This window comes from Rousettus aegyptiacus, unplaced genomic scaffold (assembly GCF_014176215.1).
Source record: "Rousettus aegyptiacus isolate mRouAeg1 unplaced genomic scaffold, mRouAeg1.p scaffold_m13_p_11, whole genome shotgun sequence".
Taxonomy (NCBI): Eukaryota; Metazoa; Chordata; class Mammalia; order Chiroptera; family Pteropodidae; genus Rousettus; species Rousettus aegyptiacus.
The window spans coordinates 45,054,863-45,076,051 of record NW_023416286.1 but is presented as its reverse complement, the minus strand read 5'-3'; the positions used below and the strand labels follow the sequence as shown (position 1 = coordinate 45,076,051).

The following is a 21,189-nucleotide window of genomic DNA, read 5'->3' as shown; positions in this document are numbered from 1 at the left end:
TGGTTTATCTCAGCGATTGCAAGGACCTTGTCAGCTTACAATCCCTTATTTTTTTATTTTTAAAAATTTTTTACGCCTATAGCACCTGGTCTTCCTAGGTGATCTCCCATCCAAGTACTAACCATGCCCGACCCTGCTTAGCTTCCAAGATCAAACGGGACCGGGCTTGTTTGGGATAGCATGGCTAAAGACTGTATGCTTTTGAAGAAAAGATTATTCTAACAATATGTTTAATAAGGAGCCGTAGAGTGCTTGAAAGTATAGTAAACAGGATGCTGAAGAATTCAAAGAGTTTAAATCCTATCCAAGTACACCTCCCCTGAAGATTATTGAATCTTGGAGGAGAGGCTTTGAACCTGTTAGGAGCTAAGCATGATTTTGTTGTATTTTAATTTCAGTTAATGCTTATTTAATACGTACTGTGTGCGAGACGCATAAGAGGTGAATTAAAAGGTCTGGGATGATTTCTGCTTACCTAGGGCTGTCTTTCTGGAAAACATGAAGAAAAATTGAATTCTAAACTGTCAGAAAGGATTTGAGAAGAGCTTGGGTTCACCCAAGGCCATTCTTAATGAAAGAGTAAAGAACTGACAGGAGGGAAAACTGACAGGAGGGCTTACCTGATTGGAAGAGAACAATGTATTTTGTTCAACTTTCTCAATATATAAACACCTTCCAACAAAGTATTAGTTTCCTAAAGTAAACTCTGTGTGCTAGTTTGTTTCCCTTATAATATTGGAAATAACCTTATTATTCAAGTAGATTCTCAAAAGGCTTATTTTTGAATTTTTTTGGTATGTAAGTGGATAATGTGAATAGTGTTTGTTTTCTAATAATTTGTTGTGTATTTTGATTTGTATTTACTGACATAAGTGCTTTAAAAATGTGAGTACTGCTTTTTTATCTTCTCAAAAATTTATGCTATATTACAGTGCTTACCAAACAGTAATATTCACCAGACTTCTTATGCTTTGGATAGTATTTTGAAAACTTAGCAATATGTTTTCCCAGTGCTCACTCATTGAGCACCATTTTTGTTTCTTTCACTATACCATGACTAAGAATAGTTCAGTTTTCTACTTTTCTAAGCTCTTCTTTATCCTTCGGGTATTTATTTTGTATAATAGACCCATTCTTCTAGCTTAATTATATATGTTACAGTACTTCAGCAGTAGGCATTATCAACTAATAAATGATATCTTAGTTGAAAATTGTTTGAAGTCATGCGAAATAAGTATCCATTGGAGAGAAAATTATTTGCAGTTAAATTTCCTTGATTATAACTGCAGGAGAAGAGAGGGACAGGATAACAAATACTTTGAACCACTAGAAGAATTCGAAAAGGTAGAGATGAAGCTGTAGCTTGAACAAAAGTTAAAAGAAGTGAAGTTAGGTGGGTAGATTTGAGAGGAGCTTTTAATGGCTCATGTGAAGTAACCGGGCTGGCTCAGATACACAATAGTCAGAAAGAGGTTTTAGTTTGAGACCGAGCAGTGCTTGATTGATAGATTTTAATTCCTAGACTGCCTTACAAGAAAATCGTTAAGGCATAAGGGTGAGCTACTTGTAATTGGTTTATTAAAAGTTAACCAACTTTAATGTAGGTACAGTGAGAATAAAAATGGCTGACATTTAAATGCAGTACCAGAATTTATTATGAGTAATTTTTTTTTTCATTTTAGGGGCATTAAAACTTTATTTCTAATTATTGCACTTAAGATTAACATAATAAGGGGTTCCACAAGAACAGTTAAAAAATGAAGGTTTTTAAGATGAGGACAAATTATAGTACTTGCCTCTCGTTGCATGAGTTTGACCTATTAAGTCATTTGATTTGTGAGAATATGAAAACCTATACCATTAATTTTTTTGTTCATTTTTTATTGTGGTAAGATTTACTAGACATATTAACCAAACATTTTTTAGCATATAATTCATTGGCATTAAGTACCTTCACAGTATTTTGAAACCATTACCATTATCCATTTTCAGAACTTTTCATTATCTCAAATTCTTTACTCATTAAATAACTCCCCATTTACCCCTTCTCCCTGCAGCTTCTGGTAACCTCTATTCAATTTTCTGTCTATATGAATTTAACTATGCTAGATGTCTCATATAATTGGAATCATGTAATATTTGTCCTTTTGTAGTATACCATTTGATTTTTAAAAAATTAGTTGCAGTAATTACAGTTGAACCTAAGTTTTAAACAATGCTTTATAGATATTTTATATTTAAGTCTAAGAAAGAATGTGACCATTTTTTATTGCTTAGTGCATGTTTGAGTATTATAGAGAGTATTAGGAACTGTATTCTTCTTTCACACTCTTAATATTGGCTATGCTAACTTGTCTCAGTAATTTTCAGTAGCCATAAAACATGAGAAAATTTGTAGCTTTTAAGAAATTACATATCTTTATTGCCTGTTAGCCTGTGAAATGATCTGTTAAGAGGTTTCTGAAGTCCTAAGTCTAAGTTTATGAGTACAGTTTTTTCCCTCAAATTCTGATGGTCACAAATTCTAGATTTATCATTTAATTCAGTCTTGAAATAACTAGAAATAGTCTTGAAATAACTAGAAATAATTACATAAAACAGATTCTTGACTACCCTTTATGTCGGTGTTTAAGAACATAGACAACATAAAGGTTGATTTGAGTTCCTCAGAAGGTATTAGAAAGTGGAGACAATGACAAGTGTATAATGGCTTAAAAAAGTTAAAGGCAAGTCTTGGGAGAAAAGTAAAAATTGGACTTTATGATGGGACTATCTTAAATGATGTATCTGGATATCTAGAAAATGTCATTGTATTTAATATTAGTCTAAATGATTGTGTCTAAACATTCTTTTCTTCCATGGTATAAACCTCACATAGTAGAGATCACTGGGCAAAATTTTTACTGTTCTTGTTTTTAAGAGTTAGTTCCAAAAGTTCAACCCAGAATGGTACTCAACTGTCTACTTATTAGAGCATCTCCTGTGTATTTGCCTCAATGCTGCCATCTGGTGATTATAATGGAGATCTGAACATGATACTTGAGGCAACCTAAAGCAACCTGACACAAGGTACAGTCTAAGTGCCTCCTGCCACAAATCAATTTCTACTTTTGAGAAATTGAATGGAAGTTAGTCGCTGTGGCAAAAATCTAACTCAGTTATCGAGGCCATGAAATTACTTTGTGAGATTACTTAGTAAATAACAGAGCATTCATATATTATTATTATTGAGCTGCTCATAGCTTTATCATAATCATACCAACTTGTTCTGAGATACTACTTTTTCTTATTATTTCTAGTTCTACAAGGTAATTTAATTAATGTACTAAGCAACACTTACTGAACGCATACTATATGCTAGGCACTATTACAGCCCTAAACAAACAAAGTAGAACCTTCATAAGGTTTACATTTAGTGGGAGACAAATAAGATACACATACATGCACAAAATATGTTAATTACATGAAAAGGATTAAGGGAAACGATAAAGCAAGGAAGGGGGATATGAATTGTTGTGGTTGGTGAGTCATCTTACATTTTGAAATGTTAGATGGAATGAATGGTCAAAGAAAGCCTTACTGAGAAGGTAAGGTAACTTTTGACTAGCGATCTGAAGGATCTGTGGAAGAGCATCCTAGATAGAAGGAAAGCAAATGCAAAGGTGACAGGAACATCTGACTTGTAAAGAATAAGTGATCAAGGAAGCTGGAGTAGAATGTAAGAGGGAGAAAGCAATAAGAGACGAAAATAGGAGAGGTGATTGTGTGTGTATTTGGGAGGGGGGTGCAGTTTACCTAGGGCTTTATAGTTCATTTGTCATTTAATCTGAGATGGAAGTCATTGGACTAGATGGAAGGTTTGAGGCAGCTGAGTGACATGCTCTGATCTACCTTTCAATATAGGTTCACTCTGGCTGCTGTGTTTAATGTTGTGTAAAATAAAAATGTTTGTGCTACAAACTTTTTTGTTGTTGTTTGACTAGTTGTAGGAATAGATTTACTTTATATCAACATGAGAACAATAAGATAAGGACTAAGCTTGGATAGTTGTAGGAACGATGATTATATGGCATATTGCTATCTATACAGATTTTTAAAAATTGTATTTACTGTTGTCGTTATATTCTTTGTGCTACAAGGTAATTAAAATCAGCTTGTAAAGTTTTACTTGGAAAATGTTATAAGTATCTCTTCACTGTCCTAAAACCATCTCAGTACATTTTATATTCAAATCTTATAATGAACCCAATGTAATTTTAGCCCTTTTCGCTGATTTTCATGCTCATTTATATTTTGGGAATAAGAATGATCTGGAGTTGTGATTTTTCATGCTCTAAATATAGTTAGCTATATATTACTGATTAGCAGTGCTATTTGATTAACAAAGAAAACCTCATAGATTATGTTGTAGCCTAGATAACTTAACAGTACTGTTATTCTTTTTGAAATTGGCACTTTAAAATCCTGAAATTATCAAGTAGTTAAAAAAAAATCATGATCATTGTCAGTAATAGTATTTCTATGTGGAATCAGTTTTGTTTTGGTACCTGAAAAGTTTATCATTTTTATGCTTGGTCCCATGGTGTCAAAGAATAGTCTTCTTTATAAAGTGTTTAGATTAAAGAATTACAGTTCAACTGCCATGTATTATTGAAAACTTATCTATTTCTATATAATTTGAGTCTATTTGGACCAGTATCTTTATTTGACTTCAAAAAGTTGCTTTTCAGCCTGTCTTATTTTTGCATTGTAAGTATCAGTACTGTTTAAACTTAAGTAAAGTTGTCATTACTGGGAATTATTAGCAAATAGTTTTGTATAATGGGTAGGCAAGGTCTAAGACTTTGATCATTTGATAAGTACCAAAATAACCGAGTTACACAGTCTACACAGTTCCAAGTAGTAACCAGATAGCCAGTTTGTCCAAATCATTACCCACAAACTCCCCAACTTTAATAAGTAGATTTGAATGACCTCAGTTATTTTGTTTTGGGATAGACAGTATCTAGTAAAATGAAACCTTGATCACATGTAAAAAATATTAAGAGCAATAATATTATATGGAACATACAGGAACATATAGAGACTGTTTTGATTTTTCTTAGGTATGGTTTTAAATAACATTTTCTGCCATTAGGAACTTTATTGTCTAGTTCTAGATGATAAAAAGATATTTTTGAAGACACAAATTACTACATAGTTTTAATTTTTAAAGACATAGTCTATGCTGAAGAATAACAATAATTTCTTTTTCAGACTTTCTCTTTTCTTCATCCTTGTATGTTCACTGCCTTAAAGTATTTAGCTATATACCTAAACATATTTTAATTATGGTAATTTAGTTTGAATTATGATACTGTTCTGCTCTGCCCTACAGCTCTTTATTATAATGTAAACTTCTCCATCTCTTCTGTAATTTCAGGTTACATAGCACTCTAGCTGAACCCAACTTTGTTCTTTTTTAGCCAGACTGCTCAAGTAATACAGTGTACTTTATATGTGAAGGTAGTGCTACTATTCTACCACTAGTAGGTGTTTATATTGAATTGTGTCCATACTCTCCTAGTAGAGCTACTTTTCCATACTCTTACCCTATTTCAAAAAGAGGGTGGGGTGGGGTGGGGAGAGACTCTAGAAGAGTTGATACATTCTTTGGTTTTCACCGCATCTAAGATGATTGTTGTTCCTTTATTAAACACATTCTCCTGACATAAAGTTCTTCCCATCTACTAGTACTCCAATCTCTGTTTTTTGTTTTTGTTTTTTTTTTTTTTGGGGGGGGGGCAGTACTGGCTGTCATTTACCAATATTTTTTTTCTCTAAAACTTTACTCTTATCATTTTTGCTGACGTAAGCACAGTTATATGATTCTTCTAAAATCATGCTTTCCCATCTTCTTGATTTCCTAATTTTGTCAATTTTACTTCTGCTCTCATAGAATGTAAACTCTTATGAAAGTAGGGACTTTGCCTTTTTCACCACCATACCCTCAACTGTGTAGAATAGCGCTTACTAAATATTAAAGAATTCCTGCACGTTTGCCATTCGGGGTTTCCTTTGTTAGCTACAAGTTTATACTTAAGAAATCACAAACTAGATCTAAAGTTTCTATGTTGACCATAATCTTCAATCCTACTTTTCCAGTTCTTTTACTTTCTATTGGACCTTTAGTTAATCAGAATTTCTGTAGTACCTTAACTCTTTATATTTTCAATTTATGATGACCAGCCTCAACTTTGTGGCCAACCATTTTAGAAATATTTGCATTTGCATTCTTGTGGACCTTACCCTTTGGCTTAACTTGTCAGTCTACAGTTTTCTGATTTTGTCAGTTCAAGGCTTCGGGGGTGTTAGGAAACTTGTATAACCATTTTGATTGGAAATACTACAGATCGATTCTTTCTGATCTTAGCTTTATGGTTGGGGCTGATTGACAGTTTTATTTTCCATCAGTAATTGATTCCCTATTACCTTCCATATAGAGACTTCCAGACTTTTTCTGCCCTCCAAATGCCCACATTCATATACTCTCCGATACTTTTCTTTAAGCAAGTGATGTTGCCTGCTATTTTAGTGAAAAGAGATAGAGGCCATTTTGCAGGGACTCCATCAACTTTTCTCTCTTGTATTTTGAATTTGCCTCTATGTTATTACATACTTTTCTGATTCTGTCTTGCCTGACATATGTGTACCCACTTTCCATTTTGATAGGAAGGCATTTTTGTTAACTTGTTCTTAGACCCAGCCAATCTCACCTCTCAGTTTTCTCAGTCGGCTATCAAATCTTCATGTTTTAACCAATCCTTACCCCACTCTTAGCTAAGGTGATTTAATTTCCTATTTTCCAGAAATGATAAGGCTATCAGAAATTAGCATCCTCAACTTTCCCCTATTCCCGTTATCCACAAACAAAATGCATTTACATCATCCTATACTACTAAGGCCATACTGTACCCATGCTTTAAAATCCATCCTCTTTTCTAAACCAATGTTATACAAGAGAACTTTCTGTAATGATGGAATTATTCTGTATTTGTGCAGTCTAGCACCCTAGTTACTAGCACATGTGACTATTGAGCAGTTGAAATGTATAACTCGGGAATTAATTTAACTTGATTTTATTTTAAATTTAATTAGCCACATGTCATAGTACCTAACGTATTGAACAGTGCAGCCCTAAACCTTACTATATAATATCTTCCTGTTATTTCTTGTTTCTTGAATCTCTGACCATGTGTGTCTTCTCTTCCATATTTAAATAGGTTTAATTTTTCTCATCTTAAATATGTCAAACACATTATAACTCTTTGCCATTTCTTTTTTTTGCTATCTCCTATCTGCTGTTTGTCCTTTCATGACAGTTTGTTGGTTCCTATGACTTTAGTTCTTATTCTGCCACTGAAAAGGGTGCTTGTTCTCTTAGTGAGGTTTCCAACTATTTCTCAATTGTAGAATCCACTAGGCACATTATCTTCCTGACATTGATTGTTGATTGGTCTCTGCTTCTTGAAATTCTTGTGCTATCACTTCTCTTGGTTCTGTTTTCTCTCATACTGGTTTTTTCTGGTCTTTCTCTCTTTTTTTTTTCTCTGATGCTTCTAAATGTTGATATTCCTCTATCTCAGACTTCATCTCTCTTCTCCACTCCCCTCCCCAACTCTCTTCTGTGTTCTACCCACTTTACCTTCTCACTGGGTGCTATCAGTTATTATCTGCATGTTGATGTCTTTTAAATCTGTTTCTAGCCTATTCTCTCTCTTAAGTTCCAAACTTCAATGTCCAAATCATCATTGATATTTTTTGTAGAATGTTTTAAGGGTACTACAGTCCTACTTCATATATGTTCATTAATTTAAATTTAACTTTCTAATTAAAATATGCATACAGGAAAGTACACAAATTCTAAGTCTGTACCTTAATTATAACATAATATCTATGAAACCACTATCTATGTCAAGAAAAAGAACATTACTAGCACTTCAGAAGTCCCTTTTCTATTTTCACTACCTCTTCGTTTCCCCCTAAAAGTAACCACTATCCTGACTTAAAACAGTATAGCAATTTTTGAACTTTACATAAAATAATACAGTATACATTCTTTTGTGTTCCTTCTTTCAGTATAGTTTGTGATGTACATCCATGTTGTTGACTGTAATTTGTTTATTTTCATTACTATTTAATAGTTTACTGTATGGATATAGCACATTTTATCTGTGCAGGCATCGCTAGTTATTTGGGTAATTTTTGTTTAAGTAAATTCTGTTATTATAAATAATGCTCTGATTATTTTTCTGTATGTTTTACTGTTTAAGTGCATATACATTTCATTTGGATACATAGCTAGGAGTAGTAGACATGATAGACATATGGTATTGCCTATGTTTAATTTTAGTAGATAATGTCAAATAGTTTTTAGAGTGTGTGTTTTTTTTTCCCAATTTATATTTCTGTTAGCAGTGTAAGAGAGTTCCTGTTATTCTGCTTTCTTATCCATACTAGGTATTGCCAACCTTCATAATTTTAGCCATTCTTACAGATCTTTGTACTTGATGGCTAATGAGGTTGAGCATCTTATGTTTATTGGTCATTTATATATTATTTAAGTATTTTCTGTTGTGAATTACTAGTTGACATTTTCTCCCTGCTTTTCTATTGAGTTGTCTTTCTTTTCCTTATTGATATACGAGGGTTCTTTAAATATTCTGGATATGAGCCATTTTTACTTAAACATGTTATTAATATCTTTTATTCTGGGGCTTGCCTTTTCACTTCTTTAATAGTATCTAAGTAAGTCTTCCATCTTCTTTACTGTACTCCCCACCCCAAATCAGTTAGCCAGCCATCAGATCCTGCCGGTTATGTCTTTTAAATATCTCTTCTGTTTCTTCTCCATTCCTTTTGTCATTGCCTTAATACAGGCCCTCATTACTCATGGCCTGGATTGTATTTCTTCTAATCCATTTACAACTGCTTATGGAATGACTTTTCTAAAATTTCAATCTTGGTCATATCACTCCTATGCTTAAAATCTTCTCATGGTACTTAGCAGTTACACCATAAAGGTCAAACTTCATGAGATTGCTTCTGCCTTCTCTCTAGGCCTTTTTTTAGAGTTTACTTCAAGTTTCTACTCCTGGGTGAAGTCTTTCCTGACTTTACTCCCTGGTTCTTTTTTTTTTTTTTTCTTCAATTTAAAAAATTTTTAATTGCAGTTGGCATATGATATTATATTAGTTTCAGGTCTACAACATAGTGATTAGACATTTATCAACCTGATGAATCTAGTACCCATCTGACACCATATGTAGTCATGACAATATTGTTGACTGTATTTCTTATGCAATCCCTGGTTCTTTTTCATATTTCTTTTTAAAGAAAGAATGTGGTAGTCTTTATTTACCACAGCCACAGTTAAGACAATTTCTAGCTATTTATCTCTAATCTAATTTTTGGTTGAGTTGTACTGTTAGTTTGTTTTTGTTGGACAGTTCCATATTGTCATCCAGCTCTCTTACAAATCTATTTCCTTTTTGGGCTTTTTCCTCTTCCAGTCGCTTACATATTCGTGTTCTTACCTTAGCTCTCTTCTTTCCATTTGTTCTCCATGGGAGAACTCATCAACTCTGATGGCCTTTATGTCATTTTGCATGTATTTGACTTCTAGATTTTTATTTTCCGACCCACCTTACCCTTGAACTCCAGATTTCTATGCGTAATGTTCTTGGTCATTGCTACTTAGTCCCAGACTAAGCTCTTACCCCTACTCCTCCCAAAATTTGATATTGTGTTTTCTTTGAACACTGCATTAGGTGGGTCTGCCTGACAAATATCTCCAGAATAACTTAAGTCTGCGAAGCCTTTCCTTGATAGCCTCTTTCCCCTACTCTATTACTTCCTATTTTGTTTCCCGTTATAATACTTCTATCATGGTACCTACAAACATTTTATCTATTTTACCCAGTAGACTAAAAGCATCTTAAGGGCTTTATATTGCTATCCTACATAATGTTTAGCATAAATAGTTGAGAATTGATTGAGAATGCCTCTAGCTAAACACATCTGCAATCAAACTTGTCATCTCTGCTTTCTGTCTAATTTTCTTCTTTAAGATAACTTACCTTTCATAGTTGATTGTATTACCATTATTTTCAGTTAAGTTGGTCACGTTTAACTCATGTCCTTTTCTGTCATTTCTACAAGTTGTTGGTTTTTAAGTATATAGCTATTTTTTTTTTTCTGTTCCATTTCCTTAGCTTTGGTTCAGGTTCTTTTCTTGTGTTCACTAGACATTCAAACTACTGTTAAATGTTTTATCTATCTTTAGGTTTTCTCCATTTGTCTTTGATATTGTTAATGGAATTATTTTTCTTAACTACAGGTGATCATCTCCTGGTTCGGTAACCTTCTGTTCTTTTCCTGCAGGATAAAGTCCAACTTTACATGACATTCAGTGGCAGTCTTCACAGACTGATCTAGCTCCGCCTCCACCCCCCACTCCCCTACCCCCCTACCCCGCCTTGCCCCCAGCTTACCACAGAAACCATAGCCTTTAAGCACTGGCCTTAGCAGACTACATGCCTCAGTTCATCTTGTTTATACTACCTGTATTGCCTTATCTCCATGGGGTGAGGGAACAGTGCTATAAAGGAATGTGGAAATCTATATTTAAACCTACTTTTAATAATTATTATCAATTGTCCTTGGGCATGCTTCTTAAGATCCCATAACATAGTGTTTGTACTTAATACTTATTGTCTTCCTCTTTCAATCCTTCTCCTCCAAACCACAATTGGAGTTTATCTTTCTCACTTATGCAGAGTACTTACTGTTTCTCTCTTATATCATTCAATGTCTTCTGCCTTATATTATGCTTATTCTTATACATCTTATCATTCTTCTCCTACATCACATGCCTTTTAATGGCCAGTACTGTGATTTCTTATATTTAATTCAGTTGAATTTTTCAATCTTAGGTGAAGGATTTGCTTTGTTTAATCCATACTGTGCCATTTAGTTTCAGAGTGACCAACATGATCGAGATATGATTTTTTTTAGACCAAGGTTGTCACTACAAGGACCAGTTTGTAAAAACTCACCTACTTATTTGGAAATTTAGGAGAGTGATACAGTTATTCTAAAGTTACATGTAACTCTTGTAGGAATTTAAAACTAATTTTAATGTCTTTATAGTAATACTAAAAAAAGTACTAGTGCCTGAGTGAATTATGTTTTTCTTTACAGCCGGTTGCTGAACCAATTCCCATCTGTAGTTTCTGTCTTGGTACAAAAGAACAAAACCGAGAAAAGAAGCCAGAGGAACTCATCTCCTGTGCTGACTGTGGAAACAGTGGTATGTGATCACCTCTTTTTTTTCTAACACATGCAGTCAGGCCAGAGGGAAGTATGCTTAGCTGAGTTCGTATCCTTGAACCTTATGAAATTAATATTTTAATTTGGTTCTGGTTTTATGTAACTTAGATGAGCTTCTAGACAAGGGACAGATTTAAATGTATAGTTGAAATGTTTTATTCAGTTAATTTACATCAGGTCTTAGGTTTTTTTTAATTTAAAAAGCTTGTTTTTTCCTGTTGATCTTTCTATTTCACTATCAAACATCTGTTCAAATCGCAGCAATCAGTTTAAAGTTATTGCTGGTTTTTTAAAATTATCGCTACTTATCTTTCTTGATTTATGCCTCAGGCTTCATGAATAGAACCAGGATGGTTCTATTCTTGATAGAAGCTTATCTCTGTCACATTGGGAAATAGAGTGTTGACTCTGCAATTTAGTGAGCTATGTAAAATTCTGGGCTCAAAAAGATTTTGCAAAGAATCTCCTAGTTAGTCAAGTCCAGAGATAGTCTTGCTCTATATTTTAACAACCCACAAGGCTTTGCAGGAAGGTTTTAAGTTAACCAGCATTATCTTTGATCATTGGCTTAATTTTCAATGTTTTATATCAGTAACAATCAAGATTTATTCCAGAAATCAGAAAACACCAGATACAAGAGGAAAAGAATTTAGTATTACAATTAGGTATTTGTAAAATTGTTGGAAGAGCTAAGGAGGCAAGCTCTAGGCTGAGCTTTAAGGACTGATTCTTGGGACACTGCAGAACTGACCCACACTGTATCTGCCTCCATCTGGAAGAAGTAGAAGTGGGATACTACTGCAGACCTCTTGAGTTCTGTAGTTGGATTTTGAAATTTTGAATTTGGCCGTCATCACAACTGCATCTAGGTAGCCATGAAGGTAAACAATGGATACTGATATTTTCATGACTGCTTATCATTAAAAAACAGTATGAGGAGGAAGGTGGTCTTTGCTTCATATCTGCCTTTCAGAAATTACTCAAACACATCCAGTTGGTAGAATTTCACTCATATCTAGAGCCTAGCAGCAAAAGAGTGTAGGAAGTACAGTTTTAGCTTTTCAATTTTTTTGCATAGAAGGCATTAGAAGAAGATGGGAAAAGATTGTGCATAATAGGTGACCATATTCAACATAATATCACAAACCCAAATGAACTCTGCATGGATTCACAGTTAAATATAAACTATAAAATCAGAAGATAAGATTAAAATATAGGACATGCCATACAATGCAGTAATTGCCAAACTATTTTAGTAGTGGAATCCTTGAGAAATCTACTGGGAACCCAAGTGTATAAAACAAGAATGAATCTGCTCTAGGTGAGCTAAGAATGAAGGTGGGGCCAGGAAGAGGGTTGTGTTATTGCTCTGCCTTCTCAGAAGCATTGTATTTGAGGTGGTCTCAGAGTTTCTGTAGAGGAAACTTTTATAGAGCTAGTAGGATAAATATTATCTACTACTATAGAAAAATCTTACTCTGAGACTTAACAGCTAAAAGCACTAACAAACATTTTTTATTTCATAACTTTCTATGGGTCAGGAGTGGCTTACCTGGGTGATTTTGACTTGGGATCTTTAATGAGTTTGCAATCAAGATTTCAGCTGGCATATCAGTCATCTGAAGGCTTCCATGATGAATCACTTAACTGGCTGGCAAGTTAGTGCTACCAGATGGCAAAATGTCTCAGTTCTCTGTCTTGTAGTCCTTTTCATAGGGCTGCATGTATGCTCACAACATGGCAGCTAGATTCCCCTAAGCACATGTCTGAGAAAGAGCAAGATAGAATCTGCAATATTTTATAACCTAGCCTTAGAAGTCATACTGTCATTTCAGCCATATCCTATTGGTTACACAGATCAGCCATATTCATTGTGGGAATGAATTACACAAAGGTGTGAATTGGTATTCTTGCCAGGAGGTGAGAATGATTGGAAGGCATCTTGGAACCTGGCTATCAAAATAACTAAAGAAGAAAAGTATGGACATAGTTAAATTTAAGAAATTTTCCAAATTGAGAACTAAACTACCCCAAATTTTTTTAAAAAGCAAGAATTGTTTAGGTAAACTGTGTTAAAAATGGCACAGACTCAAAAACTATAGCATATAAAGAGCATGTTTACATTTCTAAACATAAAACTGAACGGTCAGAGCCTATGAACAAGCAGTGAATATGATAGAAAGTTAGTAATTGAGCATATAAAAAAAATACTTTACCCAAATAATAGGAATGCACACTAAAGCAGCAGTGAAGCGTCATTTCATGGCTGTTATAATAATAAAAATTCAAGCAAGAGAATCCAAACCTAGAGCTGATAAAATTGTGGTAAAACTTTGCTAGTGGCACTGATGTATCATAGGGTTTGGAACATGTTTTAGCAGTGCATATCTACCTCTCAGGCTATAAAAATGATTTTTTCATTTCACTCACCAGTCCCACTTTTAGGAATATATTATAAAAAGAAGAAAATCTGTAAACATGAAATAATTTAATATTCTAACAATTCTGGGTAACAGTTTAAGTATTTAACAATAAGGAAATGGTCAGGTAGGTTATAATGTATCAACTCAGAATATAATCAGTTTAAAGAATATGAAGTTTCCTTGAATAAAATTTTGAAGAAAAGCAAAACAAAACTATATATACCCTATAGTTAAAACCATGCAAGAGCTTTTAGCTAGTTTAAAAAGGAAAAGTTGAACAGGAAAATGACTATTCTAGGATGATGAGGTTATAAATGAGATTTTACATCTCTTCTCCCTTTTTATTTAATGTTAGTGATATTTGGATGAGAAACTTCTTACCGTCTTAAAAAGTTATTTAAGAATAGAAAAGAAAGAAAATAACCAGTTTATTGTCTCGCCAAAGAAAAATAAACATAACCAAATATTAGAGTAAAGGGACAAATCTTTTCAGAGTTGAGGGCAGATTGGCTACTCTAAATTTTTGAGAATCAGTCTGGTACTAATTGTTGGAAGAAGAAACTTTTTTTTGTTCTAATTCTGATCAAAATAGAAATATTGCTTAAGTTTTAGTTTTAGCTCGAGTGCCTTAAATCATGAGGAGATAACTCAGTTTAGATTATAGGATTTTCTCGTTTTTTTTTTAATTATAAGAGTAACATGTTAACTGTTAAAAAAATTGAGAGCACAGAAGGGTATAGTGAATGTATAGTTCCATATCCTAAGATGTTACAATTTAAACTATTTTTGAGTATTCTTTCAGAAATGGCCTGTGGATATTATGTATTCATATACATACAAGCATGTATATTAATGCAGGCTTAATAAAAGTTTGGAGTTTGTCAAGTTTTTTACAGTCAGATTTGTGGGGGTATGTACTGAATTGGAGTACATGTCCTCATGTGACATATGTGGCAAACTTCCAGGAGCATGTTCTTTTCTTTGATATGTGTTGTAAGATAATTGCCTTTTTTTACATAATTCCTTTAATACAATGATTTTTGTTTCATTTGTGAATTTTTTCCTCTTATTAGGTCATCCATCCTGTTTAAAGTTTTCCCCTGAACTAACGGTTAGAGTGAAGGCCTTACGGTGGCAGTGCATCGAGTGTAAAACCTGTAGCTCCTGTCGAGATCAAGGCAAAAATGCAGTGAGTATCTTTACCTTCCGATATAAACATTTCACTTAGAAATAGAATGTACAACAGATATTTTCCTCTAAGTATCGTTGGTTATTTTTCAGTCACTTGGTCCAGCAGAATTTAGAAAAGCCTCTTAAAATTATATATTAATAGTTTAGTATACTTGTTCATTGAGACTTGGATTATTTATTTCTCAGTAATTTCTAAAGTACCTTGATAGAAATTTGCAGAGAGACTATTATTTTAAAGAAATACTCTGAAATTTGTTTGAGTAGCATGGAGGCATTCAGATAGTATATTAATTACAAATCGTCCTTTTTTGTTATTAAGACAGACTAGAGTTAGCTTATATCTGGTTACTGGATAAACTTGAAAGTATGAAACTAGCTCTTTATTAAAAATTGGATGAAGCAAAACATTTTGCTCAGACTATCCATTTACTTAATACAAATTAAGGAAACTTTTGCTGTTACAATTAACTCAATCTCCTTTATAAGGTAATTGAAGCTTCCTAGGTTTTATGAAGTCATGATCTGATATGTTTCTGTTTCATAAAGTTAAGCAGAACTGTTCTTTCTCTTTTTCAGGATAACATGCTCTTTTGTGATTCATGTGACCGAGGTTTTCACATGGAGTGTTGTGATCCTCCACTTACCAGGATGCCAAAAGGTGAGAAATACTTTCTGCAATGAAACTAGCAATATAGAGGGGCATGATAATGAAAGTACTTTTTATCTGCTTTGTAAAAATGAAAGAGTAATTTACACCTTTTATTTGGGTTGTATAAGTAGGAGAAGAGCTTCACCTTAAAGGTGGGGACAGTCTTTCTGTTTAGGTGCCCTAACATTCTTACGTGCTATAGATTTATTATTATTTTCCTCTGTTTTCAGTAGTTAGGCATCCATGGAGGGAGAGGTGGTTCATTTGTAAATATTTGCCAGTCCTGTAGCTAGAGGACAAAATACTTGCCTTATATGATATTTTGAAATATCTCTTTCTTTTAAGGAAGAATTGAAATTGTATGAGGTCATATTGATTATGTCACTGCTCATCAGTTTTGAAGGACCTAGAGCTAGCTATTAGAGTCTCTGGTTTATTCAAAACGTAAAAAAAAACTTTAGAGAATAATTTTCAAACAAATAGTTGCCCAAATCATAAGAATACAGCTTAGTGTTATTCTATTCTTTTTACCCATGTTCCTTATAAAGTATTTAGTTGGGATATACTTGGCTGTTGATTGGACTTCCATCCTATTATATGCTTAAAATTTCTTTAAAAAAATACAGTTAGTGTCCCCTGCTTTGTCTTATCACAAATTTTCAACTCTGATTTTGTGGTTTATATGTATCTTAAGTAAAATGCTTGTAGGATTTTTTATAATGTCTGTTTGGAGAAAGTTTTCCTGTCGATAGCAAGAGACTCAACCTTAGGTATAGCCAAGTTGTTCCACTTTAGGATCTTACTGGAGTCCCTCTTGTACCATTCTATTGTTTGCTACCTTTCGAAAAGTCTTAAATTTACATGTATTGGAAGAGTAAATACCCGCTTTCCTGCCACTTGAAATCTGGGCAAAAGGCCTTCTGAGAATCATTCAAGATAAAGACTTTCTTAGAACTTAATTCCTGCATTTTTAATGCTTACCAAAGTAGTTTCATAGCAGCTTAAAGCAGGAAACATTTTATTTTGAAATAATTTCAGACTTACAGAAAAATAGTAAAAATAGTATTTCTCACTATACCCTTACCCAGCTTTTCCTAATGTTGACATCTTACAAAACCATAGTACAATTATTGAACTAACATTGATATGATATAAGTAACTAATCTACAGACCTTATTTGAATTTCTGATTCAGAATTCAATCTGGGATCTCATGTTATTACATTTAGTTGTCATATTTCTTTAGTCTCTTCCAGTCAGGTTTAATTCATCAGACTTTGTCTTTGAGAAACCTTGACTCTTTTGAAGAGTACATACTGGTCAGCTGTTTTATAGAAAGTCGTTCAGTTTGGGGTTTTGTCTCTTTCTCTATCATGATTAGATTGAGGTTATAAAGTTTGACAAAAGTACTCCAGAAGTGATGTTGTGCCCTTGTCAGTGTGTCATAACAGGTTTTTATACTGGTATGTCTAAATACTAGAACATTAACTTTGATCATTTGATTACAGTGAAAAAACCTGACAGACACCTTAAGTTACTCTTTTTCTGCTTTGCCCACTACAGCATTCATCTGTGATTCTTGCTTACACTAATTTTTATTGTGGTATTTGCATAATGATTTTTCTGTTTTCATCATTCTTTCTACATTTATTAATTGGAATTATTCTGTAAGGAAGAGCCATCCTTTTTTCTCATTTATTGATTTGTTTATTATTTATATAATTATAGACTCATCACACTTATTCTATGGGTTATAACTCATTGCTGTGATTATTTCTTTTTTTGCTTGGATGGACCCAGATTGGACTATTTAGAGCTCCCTTAAGTTGATTCCTGTATTCTTTTGACATGCCTTAGTCTTTCGAGCACTTCTTTATTTTCTGGCATCGCAAAATATTCCAGGATATCTTTTATTTTCTCTGTTTCAGTCCTGGAATCAGCTATTACTCTATGGAAGCCTGGCTTCCTTTTTTGTAGAATGGTAATTAAAAACCAATATCTGGGTGCTAGGTATAGAGCAGGGATTTTTAACTAAGGATCAGTGAACTTCAACTATGTGTGGACTACAGGATATTTATGAATCCCTTCCAATTGCTTGTAGAATTTTGTGTGTATATGTTTTCATGTGTATTTTTCTGGGGGCTTTAATCAGATTTTCAAGTAAAAGCCCTTGGTCTGAAAAAGGTTAAGAACTACCGGCTTGGAGTATCTGAAGTATTATGATATATTTATATCTATTGTGTTTTTATATGGAATATTCTTTCTTTATAGGCATGTGGATATGTCAAATATGTCGGCCTAGGAAAAAAGGACGAAAACTTCTACAGAAGAAGGCGGCACAGATAAAACGGCGCTATGCTAATCCAATAGGACGTCCAAAAAACAGGTTAAAGAAACAAAACACGGTGTAAGTTGTACTTGTGGCAAGGTGAGGGGAGAAAAGCATAGGGCCTTCTCTGTAGTGTAGGATTCACTTGTTTGCTTTATGAAAAAAATTTCAGTTGTTACAACTGGCACTTTTATGTAAAATAATGGCTAACACTTAATTGAGCCTTTATTAAAGTACCAAGGCACACTTAATTGAGCCCTTATTAAAGTGCTTTATGTGTGTTAGATCATTTAATTCTCTGAACAACTAAATGGAGAAGGTACTGTTACTCTCATTTTTCAAAGATGGAAACTGCAGCAGAGAGAGATTAACTTGCACAAGTTTATAGTAAACATTGAACTAGGATTAAAAGCCGAGTAGGCAAACACTGATGCCTGGCCTTGACACTTTTGCCTTGTATAAAAAATAAGAAGGAAAATGTTATTGTAGCATTTCACAGATATTTCTCCTGATGTTAGTCATAGCAGTTTATTTCCATTAGACGTACAAATCACTGGATTGCTCCTTCTTTTCAGGTCATAGCTAAGTGCCATTTTTATATCCTGATGTAAAAAAAATGTGAGTTTTTTTATATATTAGCAGAAATCAGGATATAATTATCCCTTGTGGACTAGGAAACTGGGCTATGTCTGGAGGAGATGGGGCAAGATTCAGTAGCTAATTCTATCTTTTTTTTTTTTTTAGTATCTCTAAGGTAATTCACTTTTGATGATATGTAAAATATCTTTAGGCTTGTAAACCTCTCTTTATTCTCAAAAATTTTACCCACCACTTGCATCTGTCTTGAAGGTGATGTAACTGAAATAAATGAAATATACAGAACAAATATTATAATTCATATTTTAAATCTTAAGCTTTGACTTTCCTATAAAATGATCTTTTGATTTCTCACTTTCAGTACAGTAACCCATCCATGTGTTTAGAGGTAAAAGTGTAAGTCTGAGTTTGTGCAGAGATCACAGGGCTTTATACCTGGAAGGATCTCACTTGTCCTCTGGTCCAGCTCTCATTTTACAGATGAAGACACTGATATTTAGAGAGAATGTAATTTTTCCAAGATGTACAGCTAGTAAGTGACAGAACTATGACTCGAATATTCCCTTCTGATTCCTCGCCTAGGATTCTTTTTACTATAAAATAACTAGGCTTCTTGGAAATAGATGTTTTTAATAATAATATTATTTTTCATTCATATAATATTTATGGAAGTCTTAACAATGCAGATTTTTTAAATAAAGCTACAGATTGTTTACTAATTATATGTTATATATTAAGTAGAAACCTTATAAAGATTTATTTTTACTAGTTACCCTTTTCCCTGTTTGATTCTTTAGATCAAAATGTTCCTTCAGTAAAGTTCGAACTGGGCCTGGAAGGGGCCGGAAACGTAAAATCACTATCTCCAGCCAATCAGCATCATCATCAGAAGAAGGATATTTAGAGCGAATAGATGGCTTGGACTTCTGCAGAGATAGCAGTGTCCCCTTGAAGTTCAACAAGAAAACCAAAGGGCTTATTGATGGCCTTACCAAATTCTTCACCCCTTCCCCCGATGGGCGGAAACCTCGAGGGGAAGTGGTAGACTACTCTGAGCAATATAGAATCAGGAAAAAGGGCAACAGAAAATCAAGCACTTCAGATTGGCCCACAGGTAAAAGTTTGTTCACTTAGAAACAAAAAATATTTCAGAGTGTATTATTTGGAATAACATTAATATGTGGAATAGATTTATATTGAATTATTAAAAATTAGTTAAGAAATAAAAGAATGTATTAAAGATATATATTTAATAATACTAAGGTGATAGATAACTGGCAAGAATTTAGATGCTAGACATGAACTTGCGGAATCAGTAAGTCAGAGCTCTTAGACAAAAGAAGGTGATTCAGACTTCTGAATCTGCCTACAGAAATCTGGGCTATAATCTTGAATCAAGGAAAACTTTACATTTCATAAATTATAAAATAAATCATGTGTTGAACATCACTGTGCTGACTTTATTCCTGGGAGGAAATTAGAGTATGGGTGGATAACATGCTGTTGACTTAAGCATAAGGAAAAGACCTAAATATATGCAAATATGATAAGGTCAGTGATTTTTTACTTCAAATCTTGGGCAAATAGAGTGTAATTTTTCATGGTTTACACTTGAGAGGGAGCGAGAGCAAGTGAGAGCGAGTGAGCGAGAGAGAGAGAGAGGAGAGAGAGAGCGAGCGTGAGCGAGCACGCTCTAGAGAGAGAGCAAGCCTCATACACCATAGCTTCAAGCCATTTGCTTATGTATATCAGGCTAAGTTCTTTAGTTTTCAAAGTAGAAAACATCTGTGGAGAAGACTTAATAGTGTAGCATGTAATTCAGGTTAGAGGGGAAAATTTTGATTAGCTGACCAAATAATTAAAGTTTAAATTAGCCTTATTGCTATTGTATGCTTTACTAGAGAACCTAATCCTGTGAAGGAAGTAGAAGGGGCTCTGAGAAAAGTTGAAGAAAGAGAATGGACTTTTTAAAATTTTAAAACCGTTTTGTCTCATGTACTCTAAGAGAATTTACCTTTGATTTCCTTCCCCTGAATGTCCCATTGGTGATTGTATTCACAGCTTCCTCATTCTATGTAACTGGTTGATTGGTCCAGTACAGAAGAGAAAATTCTCGTCATTGTTAGGTCCCCCTTTTTAATGCTATATTGATCTGCTTCCCACCAGAGTGGCAATCAACTAATTACTCTTTAAGCATTTAAGTGCTTTCTATGTCTTTATCAGCTGTGTAGACTGTAGATAAGCTCCAGTCTAGCATGTTTATCCAAGAAAATATGCAAGCCATTTAGTTTGAACTTAGAATTTCATAAAGCAGATCCTAATGAAAGGCATTTTTGAATTAACCATTTCACTGGAGATGGATTATTAGAATCTACTGGAAAATTTTGGAAATAGAAATTATTGGAGCAAATGCATAAATCTTATGGAGAACCAGTATTGACCTTTAGGCATTGGTGTGATTTTTTTTTTTTGCTTTAATTAGCTATCAATTTCTTTTATGAATTTTAAAGTTTAAGAAACAATCTGCACTATCTGATAACAAATGCTACTGAATGTTGTACTAGATTGATGCCTGCATTTTTCTGTGTCATGCACTAGGGGGCATTAAAGTCACATAGTATCTTTAGATTA

General features: G+C 33.6%; 1 protein-coding gene and 1 pseudogene across 2 annotated transcripts in view; one reads left to right on the top strand and one right to left on the bottom strand.

The window, feature by feature from the left end:
* KAT6A (lysine acetyltransferase 6A) overlaps positions 1 to 21,189 on the top strand; it is a 98,433-nt gene that overhangs the window by 39,125 nt on the left and 38,119 nt on the right. Inside the window, exons 3-7 of one of the 2 annotated variants that reach the window (XM_036228749.1) lie at positions 11,242 to 11,350; positions 14,867 to 14,982; positions 15,561 to 15,642; positions 17,904 to 18,018; positions 19,356 to 19,672. In XM_036228749.1, the coding sequence (XP_036084642.1) occupies positions 11,242 to 11,350; positions 14,867 to 14,982; positions 15,561 to 15,642; positions 17,904 to 18,018; positions 19,356 to 19,672 (739 nt within the window). Of the gene's footprint in view, positions 1 to 11,241; positions 11,351 to 14,866; positions 14,983 to 15,560; positions 15,643 to 17,903; positions 18,040 to 19,355; positions 19,673 to 21,189 lie in introns of both variants that reach the window. The other variant, XM_036228748.1, reaches the window with a different exon arrangement.
* On the bottom strand, positions 74 to 192 carry LOC118609867 (annotated as a pseudogene).